The 18,296-nt window shown below is 38.4% G+C and overlaps 1 protein-coding gene across 2 annotated transcripts; it reads right to left on the bottom strand.

The window, feature by feature from the left end:
* Positions 1-244: 244 nt before the first annotated feature.
* On the bottom strand, positions 245-7,415 carry LOC121329725 (leucine-rich repeat LGI family member 2-like). 2 transcript variants are annotated; one of them, XM_041275440.1, is made up of 8 exons: positions 6,852-7,415; positions 6,145-6,216; positions 5,365-5,436; positions 4,305-4,376; positions 4,133-4,204; positions 3,679-3,908; positions 3,391-3,555; positions 245-2,327 (listed from the first exon to the last, which is right to left on the bottom strand). In XM_041275440.1, exons 1-8 carry the CDS (start codon positions 7,130-7,132, stop codon positions 1,510-1,512), a joined length of 1,782 nt encoding a protein of 593 aa, XP_041131374.1. In that variant the 5' UTR covers positions 7,133-7,415; the 3' UTR covers positions 245-1,509. The 2 variants fall into 2 exon arrangements, with proteins under 2 accessions (XP_041131374.1, XP_041131380.1); XM_041275446.1 differs by having other exon boundaries at positions 246-2,327; positions 3,739-3,908; positions 6,852-7,413.
* Positions 7,416-18,296: the final 10,881 nt, after the last annotated feature.

The following is an 18,296-nucleotide window of genomic DNA, read 5'->3' as shown; positions in this document are numbered from 1 at the left end:
GCTGTCATCAGAGATCAACAGATTGGCTGAAGTTTTACCTCGGAGCTTATGATTGAGAAGACTGATTTGACTTGGGTTGCAAACAACATAATCAAACTCCCAGAGAAAAGATGAATGAAAGAAAGAAACCGTATCTTAGTGTGTGCGTGATCCTTCCGACAGGTGAGAGTATGCATTTCAGACAGTGAGAATACAGACAAAGAGAAGGAGATGTGACACGGCGAGAAGAAACCAGCTCTGTTTATCATCAGCATTTTATTCTCTTTTTCAGTTATATCTACAAGGCTAACATTCAATAAGATTATTATATATACAAAAAATCTCATACAACTTGCATATTTGATTAGGTGGTACTGTTAAATACAGTACTGTAGTATAATTAAATATTGGTAGTAGTATAAGTATTGCAGATTATTTATATCTGGGTTGTGTGCAACATTTCACTGGCATGGAAAAACAACACAGATCAATATTCTGAGAACATTATATTAATATTTCTAATAGGTTGAGAAAATCCTAATAACCTACAAACCTACTGAATGTATGGTACAGATCCATGCGAGAATAATGATGTTCTGTATATAGAGGAGAACCTGTTTACTTTACAAATATACGTAGCTAATGAGCAAAATGGCAAACAATTTTACTGTGGTTTCCGAACTACACTGGGCTAGAAAATTGCAGATGTAAAATAAAGAGTGCTTTCTGCAGTAAATGTGTAACATCTGGGCCTATACTTGTGGGATTATTGCTTTTTAAAAGTCTTCTATCTATTTTTGATAGTAGGATGATTACCTATTAAGGGATCCCAATATATGCAGTTACCAAGGGAGCTGATTTGGGGTAAATGGATAATAAATGTTGCATGGCAACAACAGAGCTTGGATCTATCCATTAAAGGTATGTCATCAAACGGGGGTGTTGGAATTATTCTCGTAAAGTGTATTTCCTCTACAATGCTGTTCTTACTTTTGCATAGTTTCTGTTTTTTTTTCCTCTTTGAGCTCCATTGGGTGTGTGGGCTTGTCTAATGAAGAAGTGCTTGTCAGGCACCTGCTCTTCTGAAGCAATACCTACAGCACTGCAGCCAATAGGGACTTGGCATGCTATCTTCATGAGCAAGCAGTCCTGCATAACTGATGCTACAGGGAATTAAACACACAACCCTTTTAGATATAAGGCAATACAATATCACCATTTCTCCCCCAGGTGATTTAAATAAAAACGAATGGGTCTTATGATTATATTCCTCTAGTTCAGGATTTAATTTTTATGAAATAGTTAAAAGAGTGCTACCTGGGATAAACTTAATCAATTCAGATCAGTAAAAATGCATACAATACTCAATAGATTTAAATACCTGATAATGCCATATTAAAAACCCATTCAAGTCAGAAAATAGCGCAAGATGGAATGGAGTTAACCTGCTTGTTTTAGTGGTCTCAGTTTTACCTCTGAGCTATGGAAGACATTTGCCTGCTTGCTTACCTATTACAGTACACCTCGTATTCACAAGCTTAAATCAACAATGGTGTGCTCAAATATCTGAGTGTATCCCTTGAAGCTGGAGGTGAATATGAAATCCCTTCTGTCTGTGGACACCGCTGTGAAGGAACGGGGAGCCTGAATGTAGATCTCTTTAAATCTGACGAACAGCTTTTTCTCCTCGTCCCAGATGTAGATCTGCGAGAAGGTGTAATCGCTTCCCAGGGCGAGGTAGTGGCGTTCTTTGAAGGAGAAGGGCTGCATAATCATGGAGCCCCGAGAGGGCACAGACTGGATATCCACAAACTGCTTGTTACTCCACTTGAGGACTTTGGAGTCGCCAATGAACCTGGTCAAGGCCAAGTAGAGCTCGTTCTTGATCTGGAAGCTCTTCACAGCAACAACATCCTCCATGTTGGGGATTTCGCTTTGCTGGGTGAACTTCTTAGAGCTCTTGTTCCACTGGAAGATCACGGGTACCTGGGACCTGCTGGCCAGTATTAAGTGTGGCTTTCCGTCTAGCTCAACAAACTCTGAGTCCGTATCCCTGAACCATTCATGCAGGGACTGGTAGGAGTAGAATCCTTTAGCATTCCACTTGTACAGTGTGGACAGCCCAGCTTTGGAGCTGTCTGCTATCACAAAGAACCATTCTGTGTCAATCTGGAAGGCCTCGATATCATTAGGCTTGGAGATTTTGGAAACTTCAATGTCCTGAAACTTTGTGAACTTGGTCTGGCTTTCATCATACTTGTAGATGTGGGAGCCCCCAAATAGCTGTGCTACTACAATAAAGATCTGGTCTTCGATCAGGATGGCTTTGCATCCAACTATTGACTGTCCTTAAGAAAAGAAAAAAGAAGGAACATTCAGTAAGCCTCACTGCTTTAAGGTTGATCTCCTACTTGCCAATTAGAATAAATTGCACAAATGCAGTATCAATTGAGGAGATAGCTCAGTATAAAGCACATAGGTAAAATACTTTTCTTGTATTCACTGGCATAAGATGTGTGAATTAAAACCTTAAGTAGTAGTAATATTAAATGATCAATATTAAGTTTATTAAACATTTTAAATCAATCACAGTTACAGTAGTTGGTGAGGACAGATGAAGCACTCATAAACCTAGCATACATAGCTGGAGACACTGGGCTCTATAGAGGCTAGTTGTCCCAATTTTTCTGAGTCTTCCCAAAACAAATATTATTAATGTATTAATATATAAAATGACGACTGACTCATTGTAAACATCACTGTAATATCACAGACTCTTTGGAATTACATTACGTTCTTTTTTGGATGGAGAATAAAGCTATGGGTAAGAGAAACTGTTAGTATTTGTTATTTTTATATCCATACTGCAGGTAGTTCATCCATAACTCCATCATGAGATATACAGTAGTACTAAAATGAGATAAATGTTCCACATTCATTGTAAGGGCAGCACACTGTTAAATATATTGTTCTGCAATGCTTTCAATTGATTGCATGACTCATATTATGACTCCAATCTGGCCCACTTTAGTATCTGCATTGCAAAGGTCAGAAAAGGACAGCTGGATAGTAATTTCCCCTTTAAAATTCTGACTGTGAGCATGCAGCAAAACTAATTATCCTTACACTCAAGTAGGGCAGATAAGGCACAAATGTGGTGGTTAGTGCACATGGTGTGCTATGCAATCCTCATGGGTAGCTAAGCTATACATGCTAATGCATGTAAAATCATCTGCAGGCTGTGTGGTCCAGTGGTTAAAGAAACAGGCTTGTAACAAGGAAGTCTCTGGTTCAAATCCCAGCTCATCCAGACTCACTGTGTGACCCTGAGCAAGTCACTTAACCTCCTTGTGATCTGTCTTTTGGGTGAGACATTGCTGTATACAGATCAGTTTCAATAATTCAGATTACCTGTAATGTTATCATAACTTCTGAAGTTCATCTCAATGTGGTCCCACTCCAGCACCATGCAGTTTTCCATGTTCGGCTGTGCAATGGCTACATAGACATCATTTTTATAATCAAAGGTGTCTACTGACAAGGACTGAAAAGCCAGAGTCTGGTGAAGGACAAAGTCTGCAAAATGAATAAATCAGTAAATAACATAAGGAATAGTGATGGCCCAAGTAAACATTATAAACCATCTCAGAATCAAGTACAGTACACCCAGCATATACTGTGCGGCACCTGTGAGGTTACCTGTAGATGTGCACTCGTGGTTCAAACCCAGCATATACTGTGAGGCACCTGTGAGGTTACCTGTAGATGTGCACTCGTGGTTCAAAGACTGAAGGTCACTGAGCTTCTTGCCCTTCAGTTCTGCTGGACCAGCACAGTAGACGTCAGATACAGTAGCGTTGGTAGTCTTCAGCCAGACTAAAAGCCACTTGGATTTGCAGTCACATTCTATAGAGTTACCTCTCAAGTCTCTAAATTTGATTTCAGAGTGAAAAAAAAAAATCAGGAGCAATGTATTTTAATGAGAAAAAGTTTGCTTAGGACATTAACTATCCCCATGGCAGTAATCACAAAAGAAGTGCTAGCAGTCACATGAAAATGCTCATGTAGATGGGCAGATACCTCCTTATACCCCCTGATTCTAATACTCTCAATGACTTTTTCTATAGAGTTAGTGTAAAATATCTAGACTCACAATTCAATTAATGAGTCCAAATCACTGAAGACTTCCCTTGGCAAAAATTTGATATTGTTGTTAGCCAAGGACCTAAATGAAAAGCCAATAAAACAGGAACACATTAAATATTGCCAAAATGTCACGGTTTACTTTTAAAAACAAATGCCTTTAGAAAAAAAGAAACACTTACAGATGTGTTAAATCCCGAAGACCTCGGAATGAATGTTTAGAGGTAGCCTCTATTTTGTTGTTTTCGATGAATCTGTCCAAATGAAACATTTTAAAACAGATGAGGTGTGTTCTAATAGCAATACTGTATGAAGTCGCCTCTAATTATAATTGCACTGTAATTCCACATGTGGTTACAAACAATTTGATTGTAAATACATACACAACTATATTTTGAGACCAGTTGTCTCGCGTCATTACTGTGCCAAACTGTGTTGTGGTTTTGTGATGCAGACTCGTTTTCTCTGACGGCTAACTTCAGACTACTAAACTCACATGTTGTATTTAATAGGATTTGAGACCATGTGCAAATAACACACAGTGCCTCCTATCCACTATGATTAGCTGGAAGCGGACAAAGACTTGCCCAAAATCACCCAAAAACTAAAAATCAAACTTAAATGAAGTCGAATTACCTTAATTTCCTTGTAGGATTTGCATAGATAACAAAAAACAACACCCAGTACCTATAGTCCTCTGAGTCTTTAGTTCTATGACATAGCTCTATACTGCAACACTGCAGTACATTTTCATTTCATACAAGTGATGTCAAATTTAAGATTGTATGAGGTTATTGTCTGCTGGCAGGTTGCTTGCTTGGTAAAAGGTTTCAAACTGAACTAAATCATTTACCCCGCTATTTCTACTGTTTATAACATTAAGTGGTGTTATCTGACATTTCTCGTGTCAGATGTTAACACAGCTGCGTGTTGACATGATGTCCATATTTACCCTTCCTTTCCTTAAGACTTATGTTCTGCCTCATTTTGTTGCTGGCTGAAACATATAACATCTAACATGAGCCCTGATGTAGAAAATACTCCAACAATAGATGGTGAACAGTGCCACCCAGTGGTAAAAGAGGGAGAAAATTGAGTTTACCTTTGACTATCCATACTGTATATACTTCTAAACTGTGACAATCCTCTCAGTTGTCCTCTCTCTGCTTTACAATTAGGCTACTTACAAACAAGCTGCATTCTTTCATAATAAATGGCTGAAATATTTCATCGACGACTTACAGATACTCCAGGCGTAGAAGCCCGGAAAAGGCATCATCTTTTATCGAAGAAAATGCATTTGAATTCAAAAGTCTGTAAAATAAAATACAGAAAAATGACAAAGAAAAGTACATCAGGTACACCTCTGAGAATTCCTTAAAAATAGTCCAGTTCTTGTTTTTTAACTATACAACCTTACGTTTGACGTTATAAAAAGTCATCAAGGAGGCACAGTTGTCTGTATAGTTGATATTAAGCTGTTTTCTCCTAGATGCAGACATATGATCAAACTGGCATTTAGCGTGCATTACTGAACTGTTTTTACAGTACCTACAGTAAGGTAAGTACAGAATTGTCAAACATCTCACGACATATTGGCTTGAATCCATCTGAAACCCCTATATAAAAGGGGTAATTTACGTGTAAACATAGAAAAAATAAAAATAAAATAAAAACACCACAGAGTTAAATGGTAATCCAGACACATCTCTCTGCTAACCGAATTTGTAATTTCACTCAACAGATTTATCAAGCTGTTCCCTCTCATTTTCTTCTCAAACACACACAAGGGCTGGAAACGAACGGAGGCATGCATCTTAATTACGCATTACAAATACGAACTGAATACGTTAAATGAAGCGTGTTGCAGATTTCAGTTCAGGCCTCATCGTCTTTTAAATGACATCCATTACAGGCAGTACCGATACACAGACAGACCCCATAAACAAATAATACTACGCATACATTTTGTAATTTCTGTTTACATAATGTTTTTGGTTTTGTACTGAAGCTGGCACTTACAGCAACTGCAAAGAAGGCATATGAGAAAACATCCCCTCCTTGATTTCGTTGAAGGTTCCATTTACAACGCTCCTGAAAAATATTACAACAAACGCTGATTATCTTTAGCCCCAATCTATTACACAGACAATATATTGATTTATTAAAGATAAACATTTTCTAATAATTGATAAAGAATACAAAATAAAAAAAACAAGGTTTCAATAATACGGGGTTGTATAATAATTAATTCGTTATAGATTATGTTAATAATGATTTAATATAATAAATAGCACAGGAATAAAAATACATAATGGATAGCACTGTGCAACTCAGGAAACAGCTGAGTCCTTGTAGTGTAGGGCAACTTGCTATCCTAAATCAACTTTTATTTTTGAGAGGTAATAAACTCTATATATATATAGTATATATATATATATATATATATATATATATATATATATATATATATATATATATATATATATATATTTGACGTCTCTCGTTAGATCTTTATTAGATTAATTATTCATAAATAATTCTCCAACGTGTTTCCCAAGCAAGTGCATTTACAAACCCCCATGATCCATGACTGCTTCTCTAAAGCTGTAAAGCACACAAAGCCGTCCACGGACTAATAATAATAATAATAATAAAACCATATATATCTATAATAAAAAACATCCTCAGAGTAACCATATTCATTGATAAGGGTTGTAAGTACTTACAAGGAATTTATGTCATTTGGAAAAGCCCGTGGGACGCTGGAAGACCCGACGCAAATAATAGACTCCTTGGTACAAGTGCATGAAGAAGGACATCTAAAACTCCTTTTAGCATGAACTCTGGAGACCAGGCCGAGAAACAACAAAGAGAACAACGAAACACCCTTGATGAGAGACAGCATCTTGATTCCCGACACAGCCGTGCATGTGATCACAAAAACACCGCTGCAACAGCCCCTTACTCTGCACCACGGAATGCTGCAACGAATTGCTGACATCAGCATTTTAACTGCAGCCCTTTGGTTGGTTCAATTATTTATCGAACACTCAATCTGGGAGGGTTTCAAATAATTCTCAAACAGCCCGTGTTACACTCTTCTTTACTACTGTCCCGTTATTCAATATTGTAGAGACCACTTGAACGTTAAAAATGGGGGTACAAGGTTGACCTTGGTTGCTCTGGGATAGAATGTGGTAAGCCAGAATTGCATATTTAGAAGCAAATTGTTAAAATAAAATGATAGGTGCTCAGTGTTTGTTATTTGAGTTGAGTTAAAATTGCCAAAATTACTTGATTAAGAAGCTATATAAATAGCCATTCAAAAAGATGTGATTTTAATTAGCACAAGAACAGTGAAAGATATGACTGTGCCCTGCTTGAGTAATTAAGTACACCTGGTTGCTATCGTATGATTGAAGGGGGCCTGTCTGTGAGAGAAGTTGCCCGGAGAATGAGATGTGCTACTTCAACAATTAGCAGACTAGTCAAGAAAAACCAGGAAACTGGCTCTGTGAGGGACAGGCCACATCCTGGAAGGCAGAGGGTCACCACACCGGCTCAAGACCATTATGCTGACTGTTACATTGTTCAAGCCAACTGGTGGGGCAACCGAGACCAGCCAACCTTCTCCAGCTGACTGCAGCTGCACATGAAGAGTGGCAGAACATCCCACAGCAGTCTATCCAGAGGCTGATCAGGTCTATGCTTCAGCGCTGCCAGGATTGTGTTAATTCTCTGGGAGGTCATACCCGATACTAACTTTGTAATGTTTTCATTTTGACAGTGTGTCACCTTTTATACAGTACTGTGCAAAAGTTTTAGGCAGGTGTGAAAAAATGTTGTAAAGTAAGAATGCTTTCAAAAATAGACATGTTAATAGTTTATATTTATCAATTAACAAAATGCAAAGTGAGTGAACAGAAGAAAAATCTACATCAAATCAATATTTGGTGTGACCACCCTTTGCTTTCAAAACAGCATCAATTCTTCTAGGTACATTTGCACACAGTTTTTGAAGGAATTCGGCGGGTAGGTTGGCCCAGACATCTTGGAGAACTAACCACAGTTCTTCAGTGGATTTAGACAGCCTCAGTTGCTTTTCTCTCTTCATGTAATCCCAGACAGACTCGATGATGTTGAGATCAGAGCTTTGTGGGGGCCAAACCATCACTTCCAGGACTCCTTGTTCTTCTTTACGCTGAAGATAGTTCTTAATGACTTTTGCTGTATGTTTGGGGTCATTGTCATGCTGCAGAATAAATTTGGGGCCAATCAGATGCCTCCCTGGTGGTATTGCATGATGGATAAGTATCTGCCTGTACTTCTCAGCATTGAGGAGACCATTCATTCTGACCAAATCCCCAACTCCATTTGCAGAAATGCAGCCCCAAATTTGCAAGGAACCTCCACCATGCTTCACTGTTGCCTGCAGACATTCATTCGTGTACTGCTCTCCAGCCCTTCGGCAAACAAATTGCCTTCTGCTACAGCCAAATATTTCAAATTTTGACTCATCAGTTCAGAGCACCTGTTGCCATTTTTCTGTACCCCAGTTCCTGTGTTTTCGTGCATAGTTGAGTCGTAGGGCCTTGTTTCCACATCGGAGGTATGGCTTTTTCTCCGCAAGTCTTCCATGAAGGCCACTTCTGACCAGATTTCTCCGGACAGTAGATGGGTGTACCAGGGTCCCACTGTTTTCTGCCAATTTTGAGTTGATGGCATTGCTGGACATCTTCCGATTGCGAAGGGAAGCAGGCATGATGTGTCTTTCATCTGCTGCAGTAAGTTTCCTTGGCCGACCACTGCGTCTACGGTCCTCAACATTGCCCGTTTCTTTGTGCTTCTTCAAAAAAGCTTGGACAGCACATCTGGAAACCCCTGTCTGTCTTGAAATTTCTGCCTGGGAGAGACCTTGCTGATGCAGTATAACTACCTTGTGTCTTGTTGCTGTGCTCAGTCTTGCCATGGTGTATGACTTTTGACAGTAAACTGTTTTCAGCAACCTCACCTTGTTAGCTGAGTTTGGCTGTTCCTCATCCAGTTTTATTCCTCCTACACAGCTGTTTCTGTTTCAGTTAATGATTGTGTTTCAACCTACATATTGAATTGATGATCATTAGCACCTGTTTGGTATAATTGTTTAATCATACACCTGACTATATGCCTACAAAATCCCTGACTTTGTGCAAGTGTACCTGGAAGAATTGATGCTGTTTTGAAGGCAAAGGGTGGTAACTCCAAATATGAATTTGATTTAGATTTTTCTTCTGTTCACTCACTTTGCATTTGGTTAGTTGATAAATATAATCTATTAACATGTTTATTTTTGAAAGCATTCTTACTTTTTACAACATTTTTTCACACCTGCCTAAAACTTTTGCACAGTACTGTATATATAATTTATTCATTAAAACAAGGTAAAAACAGGTAAGCTGATGCTTTTAGACATGTTGTCATCAGAGTGTATTGAATGTAGGACTCATTAGATCTATTAAATTCACCCGGTACTCATTGTCATTTAACACCATTATCCGATTAGTAGAAACAGTAATCTAGCAATCAATGCATTCAAGTCACATTCCTGATACTTAACAATCTGCTATATATTGTAGTAGCAACATATCTGGTCTGGAGCAGGAAGAAATGGAGACAGCACAGGATGCAGTTTAAAGCAGTTAAATGGGATTTGTTTTCCTTTGATTTAAACAACCTACTCAACACTTTCAATGTGTGAAAAAATGGGGAGGGGGCGGGGGACGGACATAAATCAATTAAAAATAAAAAACCTGAAAAGTCTTCATCAGGTAAGCATTCACTCCCTTTGCTATGACACTCCTAAACGCTTAGGTGCAACCAATTGCCTTCAGAATTCACACAATAAGTTAAATGGAGTCCATCTGTGTGCAATAAAAATGGCTCACATGATTTCAGATTAAATATACCTGTCTCTGTAAGATCCCACAATTGGGTAGTGCATTCAAAGCAAAGATACTACCAAGAAGACCAAGGAGCTTTCAAAACAATTCCGGGATAAAGTTGTGGAAAAGCACAGATCAGGGGAGGAATATAAAAAGATTTCAAAGGCATTGAATATGCCTTGGAGCACAGTCAAGTCGATCATTAAGAAGTGGAAGGTTTATGGCATCACCCAGAATCTGCTTAGAGCAGTCCGTCCTCCCAAACTGAGCAGCCGGGTAAAAAGGGCATTGATCAGAGAAGCCACCACGAGGTCAATAACAACTCTGAAAGACCTATAGCGTTCCATGGCTGAGATGGGGGAAACTGTGCATGTGTCAACAATAGCTGAGGTTCTCCACAAATCTGGCCTTTATGGAAGACTGGCAAGAAGGAAGCCATTTCAAAACCCATGTAAAATCCCACTTGGAATTTGCAAAAAGGCATGTGGGAGACTGAAAATATGTGGCAAAAGATTCTGTGGTATGATGAAACAAAAATTGAACTGTTTGGCCTAAATGCAAAGCATTATGTCTGCTGCAAACCCAACACAGCACATCACCCAGGTAACACCATCCCTACTGTGAAGCATGGTGGTGGCAGCATCATACTATGGGGATTCTTCATTGGCAGGGACTGGGAGGCTTGTCAGGGTAGCGAGCAAAATGGATGGAGCTAAATACAGGCAAATCCTTGAGGAAAACTTACTTCAGTCTGCAAAAGCCCTAAGACTGGGATGGATATTCACCATTCAGCAGGAAAATGACCTAACTGTCCATTAACTGTTGTTTCACCATAAAAATGCTCTTGTCTTTTCAAAGTGTTGAGTAGGTTGTGTGAATCAAAAAATCCAGTTTAAATGCATTAAGATTTCAGATTGAAACTCAGCAAACTGAAAACATCCACAGGGGTTGAATACTTACTATATGCACTGTATGTGTGCAAAAGTATGTATGTTCAATGAAAGTGTCATTCACAAACAACAAGTCCTGCAATAAAGCAATTGTCCGTTGTTACAATATATATTTTCAATTTGAAAGTAAAAATATATGAAAGTATGACAACCTGTATGTACAAAAATCTTCAAAAATATACAATTGAGCAAGAACTGTTGAATATTTTCATTTCATACAGTAGTGAATGGCATTGTTTATATGATAGTAAAAAAAAAAAAAAATTATCAAGATAAACAAATATATACATACATGTCTTAATTTACTTTAATATTTATATTATTGTATTTATTTATTTGTGCTTTACTTTTACCAAATATATAGGATATCCTTCAGCGCAGCTAATTCTCAGGTGTTCCTTTTTTGTCCAGCGGGGACCAGAATAGTGTTACTCTCATCGACCAGTATATAGAGAGGAAACCGTAATTGCTTGTGCCAACAGGGACCACATTGAGCGTTACTCTCACAGGAAACCAATTTTTTCAGAACACAAGCTCCAAATCTGCAGTGTTTACAAAGGTACCACGAAATGTTCCTGTGAGGAGAACTGAGGAAGTCAGCACCTCCGGTCACTTTTTTTTTTTTTAAAGTAACAAAAACACTTATTCACTGCCAAACATGAACTGCTTTAGATGTGTAATGGCTGCAGTATAGGATACTGACCTTAGGTTTAGAGTTTTGGTGTAGGTAGAGGATTATTCATTGTTTTATTAATAATAATATGATAACCAATCAGAGTGCAGTGTCCTGACAGGAACATTTTGGTGGTACCTTTGTAAGGACAGCTCCAAATCTCAGTATGAGGATGAATATGCTGAATGATGGCTCGAAAAATCTTAAAAACAGTCTGGAGAATGCTGACTTCATCTTTCTGCACGGATAGTTAACACAATGCTTGCAAACTGAAGGTTGTAGGTTCAGATTTCGGTTCAGATCTCACGTATAGCAGAATTTTTTATTTTATTTATATATGTAGATAAAGATTTTTATTTATTTTTTGCAGGCAAATGTTCCATTTTAAAACATAAATAAATAATTTTATATAAATTATACAGACGTGACAATAAATGCGTTCCCTAGTATATTTCCATGTTGACAAAACAAGTTAATTGTCATTAAAATTAGATCTCCTGTAATATACACATGCATGGATAAAAGTGCCTGGGGTATTCAATTTTTTTTTAAATGTATTTATTTTTTCCTGTCCCTGTGATGCGTGCGACTAGTACATTTTAAAATATCAATACATCGTTTAATATACATGATATACAGACGTCAAGTGTGTTCCCCAGTATATTTCCATATTGACAAAATCTGTTCATTGTGATTAATCTCGAATGTCCTGTAATAAAAATACGCCTATGATTTTGGCTGATTTACTTTCGTTGTGCCAATACCCTTAAAACACGCAGTATAGACAGTCTCGCGCTTCGCTTTAACTTGGCACAATTACAAGCAAACTACATGGTACTAGACAGAGGTAAATAAATTGACAGAAGGAGTTTGGTTGGGTAAAAAGTGACATACACGTAAAACGGTACATGTGCAAAAACTTTATGCCACCCAGCTAAGAAAATCAACAGTAAAATGCATTCCTAGCTTCCATCTTTCTGCCAAGTAAAGACAGTAGCAGTACTGATATAAATAAGTGTATGTTTTACAGGCTCTGTTAGTTTTTATGACTTGCCTGAAGCAAAATAAATACATAAATAATGATGTTAAAAGGTCCTAATGCACCATCATCTTACTGTGAGACTCACAATTAAAACTTGACAACCTCTGTTAAAAGAAATGTTTGTGTTAAGGCACATAACACATTGCACATGGTGTGCTGACCACTGGGCACAGACACGAACCCTAGAACATGCATAACATCGTCTTGACAACAGCTCCATCACAGGAGGCCATCTGCAGATATTGAAAGGGTGTGCTACTGGAGATCTGGAAAAATCTAGATCATGGTGTTTAAACAGACCAGTGGAGCTAGAAGACTAAACATTTACAGGCCCTCACCTATTCAATGGCAGGTGCCTCCAGGCTTTGGAAGGACAGTGATCGAGGACTAAGCCTATATAGTACTGAACATGTTACAGTCCTGTTTCAACAACAGAAGCTGTGATAAATACAAATATCTCCAACCTGTTGGGGGAGATACTTTACTGTGTTTGGGATCTGTAAAAGCATTTTTATGTTACTGAGAAATGTGACCATTGGTTAGAGTATTAGCTAATACCATCTGTTCAAGAAATCAATCAGTTCCTTAGTTTTCAAATAGATTAATTAAATGCAATTGGAAAAAATGAGCGTGCAGTAATGAAATTATAATCTTAAAATGGGTAATGACTTTCAAACAGGTAATGGAAAGTAGACAGTTCTTTCTTATCATCAGTGCAGAGTAATGGCCAGGACTCTGGACTCTTGACTGAGCAAGGTACTTTAACTAGATTGCTCCAGTTAAAACCCAAGTATATAAATGGGTGATTGTATGTAAAAAATAATGTGATATCTTGTAACAATTATAAGTCGCCCTGAATAAGGGTGTCTGCTAAGAAATAAATAATAATACCAATAAACCAAACCAATGTAAACCCTTTGACAATTCTGCCTATACAACAGTGATGTGCAGCTGCAAAACACCCATACTGCTGCCAAAAAACATGTTTAGCTGGCATAAACTGGGACTTTATTGGTCAGTATAAATTTGATGTATGTAAAAAATGTTTTTCACCTGGCGTTCTGCACCTGCTATTAAATTAGCACTTTGCCATCATGAATCCAATAAATAATATTGAAATGTATTTAAATAAAGAAAAGAGCAGGGATCTGGAATACTAAGTAGGCGCAAATATTATAAGAAGATGTAAGGATTTAGCCTTGCACTTGGGCAATTGCTGACCCTCCAAAAACTTCGCACCTCCTCTGATAAGGTGCAAACCATTGTGGAAGCGAGTAATTAAGAGCTGTATAAAACCACACACCTTCAGAGACCTGTCACTGGTCTCAGGATGGCTGCTGTGGTACACTCCGATGCAGCGACGCTTGGCTCTTGTTGAGGACAGGCAGGAAAACCTTCATAGAAGGGCAAGCAGGAGAAGACCCCACATATTCAAACCCAGAGTCACTTTGTTTGGGATAGATTGTCCTCTCCGCTCGCCTCTTCAGCAGTGTCAGCTGTGTGGATGGCGGCCGCATTCTGCTCTTGCTGCATGCCTGTACTGTGTTATGAGTTTCACTTTTGTTCACCACCTTTTCATCACTTAGTTGATTGTGGGCTAAGACTTTTCCAAATAACTCAATTTCATGCTGAGTGACCTCAGCTGTAAGGACTCACAGCTCCTCAGAAACTTTTTTTTTCGTGCGCCAAAGAGGACTTTGCTGCCCTTACTCTGACATAGTTTTTTGTTGGTTTGATTTTCGTGCTCCACAAATCTCACACAGCAACTACTGCTCTCTGCACTCCTAACTCACATCTCCTCTGGGTTGTGTGGCCGCTAAATAGCCAAATGTACAGGCTGTACCCATTGTGACCCTCATTATCATTATTGCGGCTCATTGTTTTTGTGTTGAGTAATTTGCATTGCTCTTAAGCTTACATAGGCCGCAGTGTAAAATAATTGCCTGTCCGCTAGGCAATTAGGATTTTGCAGTCGTAATTGTTTGCACTGCTCCTTACTTCAGCCCCATGATGTATACAGCTGCTACTTATGATCAATAACATACTTTTAGAAAAGTAAACCTTCAGCATTCCACTATGATGCACTCTGTAAGCAATAAGCTGCACATGGATAAAGTAACAATGAAAAAAAAAACACATGCCTTATCAGCATATTTCGAAAGCAACATAATATACAGCTTACACTGATGCTGAACTGATTAAGAAATGCAGAATATTGCAACAGAATCACTTGTGACAAAAACACTGCATCGATAGTTGTGCTTTATCAAAGCTGTATTTAATATATGCCTAGATTATAATCTATTTGCATCTTAACTACAGTTACGATGAACTGTACTAAAATACAAGAGTTTATGGTTTTCACTTTTTTTTTTTCACAGTTTATTGTGCCCTTTTGAAGCTTAAGAGTGGGTTATACGCTCATGACTCAAAAATACTGTACCTTCTAGCTTCCTTGTGTTCATTTTGATTATACATTCAATGTGATCCAATGTTAATAAACATGCATTCAGTAAAAAGGTAGCAAATTAAAGTTGATCATTTAAAAGTGTTGGTGACTGCATGGTATACTAACCGCTCTGCTCGGAACCAACTGAGGAGCTAGATAGAAACTTGGAATGTTTCTTGTTTAAATATGAACCCAGACCCACGGTATACAAACAAGCATAGAGAAAAATAATAATAAGGATTTCTCCTGCTAGTCAGCTCCAACATTCACAGACCACAGAGAAATTCAAACAGCAGTTTGAGTTTTCCAGTATGAATCTCACATCAATATTTTAGTATAACAGGATAACCATACTAGTCAATGAGATTACTCTCAATAACATAAGCCACTTCAGCAAGTCAGTATGAAGTATTTAGTCAATAAAATAGTATATATAGATATATATATATATATATCATATATATATATATATAGAGAGAGATAGAGAGAGAGAGAGAGAGAGAGAGAGAGAGAGAGAGAGAGAGAGAGAGAGAGAGAGAGAGAGAGAGAGAGAGAGAGAGTCTATAGATTAAACATTCACCTTTTGTTGCCTTATAGCCTGGTATTAAAATGCATTAATATCGTGTTTTTGTTTTTCATTTATCTACACATCCTACCCAACAACTTCCAAGTGAAAAAAAAATTCTAGAAATTTGTAGAAAATTGATTAAAAATAAAAACTGAAATAGCTTGGTTGGATAAGTGTCCACCCCCCTTGTAATAGCAATTAGCTCAGGTGTAACCAATCGCCTTCAAAGTCACACACCAAGTTAAGTGGCCTCCACCTGTGTTAAATTGTAGTGATTCACATGATTTCAGGATAAATTCAGCAGTTCCTATAAGTCCCCTCTGCTAGGTAGCGCATTTCATAGCAAAGACTCAACTATGAGCACCAGGGTGCTTTCAAAAGAACTCTGGGACAAAGCTGTCAGATCAGGAGATGGGTATACAAAAAATATCAAAAGCCCTGAATATCCCTTGGAGCATGGTCAATATGACTATTAAGAAGTGGAAGGTGGATGGCCCCACCAAGACCCTACCTAGATCAGGCCGTCCCTCCAAACTGGATGACTGAGCAAGGAGGAGACTGATCAGAGAGGCTACCAAGAGGCCAATGGCAACTTTGCAAGAGCTACAGGCTTTTATGGCCAAGACTGGCCAAAGTGGACATGTGACAACAATATCCCAAGCACTCCACAAACCTGGCCTGTATGGTAGGGTGGCAAGAAGGAAGCCATTACTCAAGAAAGCCCATCTTGAATCCCGTTTTACAAAACACTCAGGAGATTCTGTAGCCATGTGGCAAAAAGTTTTGTGGTCTGACGAAACAAAATTGAACTTTTCTGGCCTAAATGCAAAGCGTTATGTTTAGCGCAAACCCAACACAGCACATCACCCAAAGAATACCATCCCTACTGTGAAGCATGGTGGTGGCAGCATCATGTTATGGGGATGTTTCTCACTGGCAGGGACTGGGGCGCTTGTCAAGATAGAAGGGCCAATGAATAGAGCAAAGTACAGAGAAGTCCTTGAGGAAAACCTGCTGCCCTCTGCAAGGAAGCTGAAACTGGAACGGAAGTTCACCTTTCAACATGACAACAACCCAAAGCACACAGCCAAAGCTACACTGGAGTGGCTAAGGAACAAAAAGGTAAATGTCCTTGAGTGGCCCAGTCAGAGCCCAGACCTAAATCCAATCGAAAATTTGTGGCATGACTTGAAGATTGCTGTCCATCAATGCTCCCCAAGGAACTTGACAGAGCTTGAACAGTTTTGTAAAGTAGAATGGCGAAATATTGCCAAATCTATGTGTGCAAAGCTCATAGAGCCCTATCCCAATAGACTCACAGCTGTAATTGCTGCCAAAGGTGTTTTCACCAAATATTAACTCAGGGGGTTGGAGATAACTGATTATGTTTTGTATTTTTTTATATTTAATTTTTTTTTCTCTGTAAAAACTTTTTCTTCCCCTTAACAGTGTGGAGTATGGTATGTATAGAAGTGGAAAAAAAAATCCTCATTTAAATGCATGAAACTCTGAGGCACTGACGCAACAACATGTGAAAAAAAAGTTCAAGCGGGTGTAGACTTTCTGTAGGCACTGTATATATGGGCATCCACAGAAATAATTCGGGGGGGGAGCACTGTGTTTGAAATTAGTCGGGTTGTATTGCATAATAATTATTCTAAGCCAATGAAAACCAATACTGTAAATGTGCCTCCATTAGGTTTTTTTTTTGTAAATTCAGATTTGGGGGTAGGGGGTGGGTTATGACATTTTTTACACGGAGGTAATCCAAAAAAAAAAACATTTAGTTGTAAACCCCCATCCCACCCCCACCGTTCACGTCTGGCGGGGTATATAAGTGCAAGTCCGCCAAATTATACCGTCAGTGGACCTAGAAGACCTATATATATATATATATATATATATATATATATATATTATATAAGAAAATGGCAGGGAGGGGGTTAAAATCCTTCCCTGCAGAGAACATGTGAGAATGCACATTTGGGTGTTAATGGTTTCATTGTTTTATTGTTTAGTAATCCCCTGCACCTGGTGTTAATTGTAAATTACAGCCAGGTGCAGGGTATTTAAAGAATGCAGCCAGTCTGTTCAGGGCTGCTGAGGGGTAGGAAGCAGAAAGTGTGCTCTGGTTCTGAGCAGTCAGAAAAGGTACTGTGATAAACTGTTGGGTTTTGTGTTTTTGGTGTACCGGTAAACAGCTTAGCTGTCCGGGGTGTAGTTAGGGTGATCCTGATTATATAGTTAGTGCTCCAGTGGGAGCTAAGTGTTTATTTTGTGTTTTGTTTGTTTCCTTTTGTGTTTATTAAAAATACTGCGCAAGCGCTTTAAAATTCCATTTCTGGTGTCCTGGGTCTGTCTTAAAGGGGCAACAAACTGTGAGAGTGGCACGGATCTTTCACTATATATATATAGCTCTGGAAAAAATTAAGAGACCACTGCAAAATTATCAGTTTCTCTGGTTTTACTATTTATACGTATGTGTTTGGGTAAAATGAACATTTTTGTGCTTCAGCAAGGCTGGAATCGGGCAGATGTGTCTTTGTGAAGGACGCATGAATCAAGCCA

Source organism: Polyodon spathula, chromosome 2, assembly GCF_017654505.1.
Source record: "Polyodon spathula isolate WHYD16114869_AA chromosome 2, ASM1765450v1, whole genome shotgun sequence".
Classification (NCBI taxonomy): Eukaryota; Metazoa; Chordata; class Actinopteri; order Acipenseriformes; family Polyodontidae; genus Polyodon; species Polyodon spathula.
The sequence above is the reverse complement of the archived record's forward strand: the minus strand, read 5'-3'. Positions and strand labels throughout refer to the sequence as shown.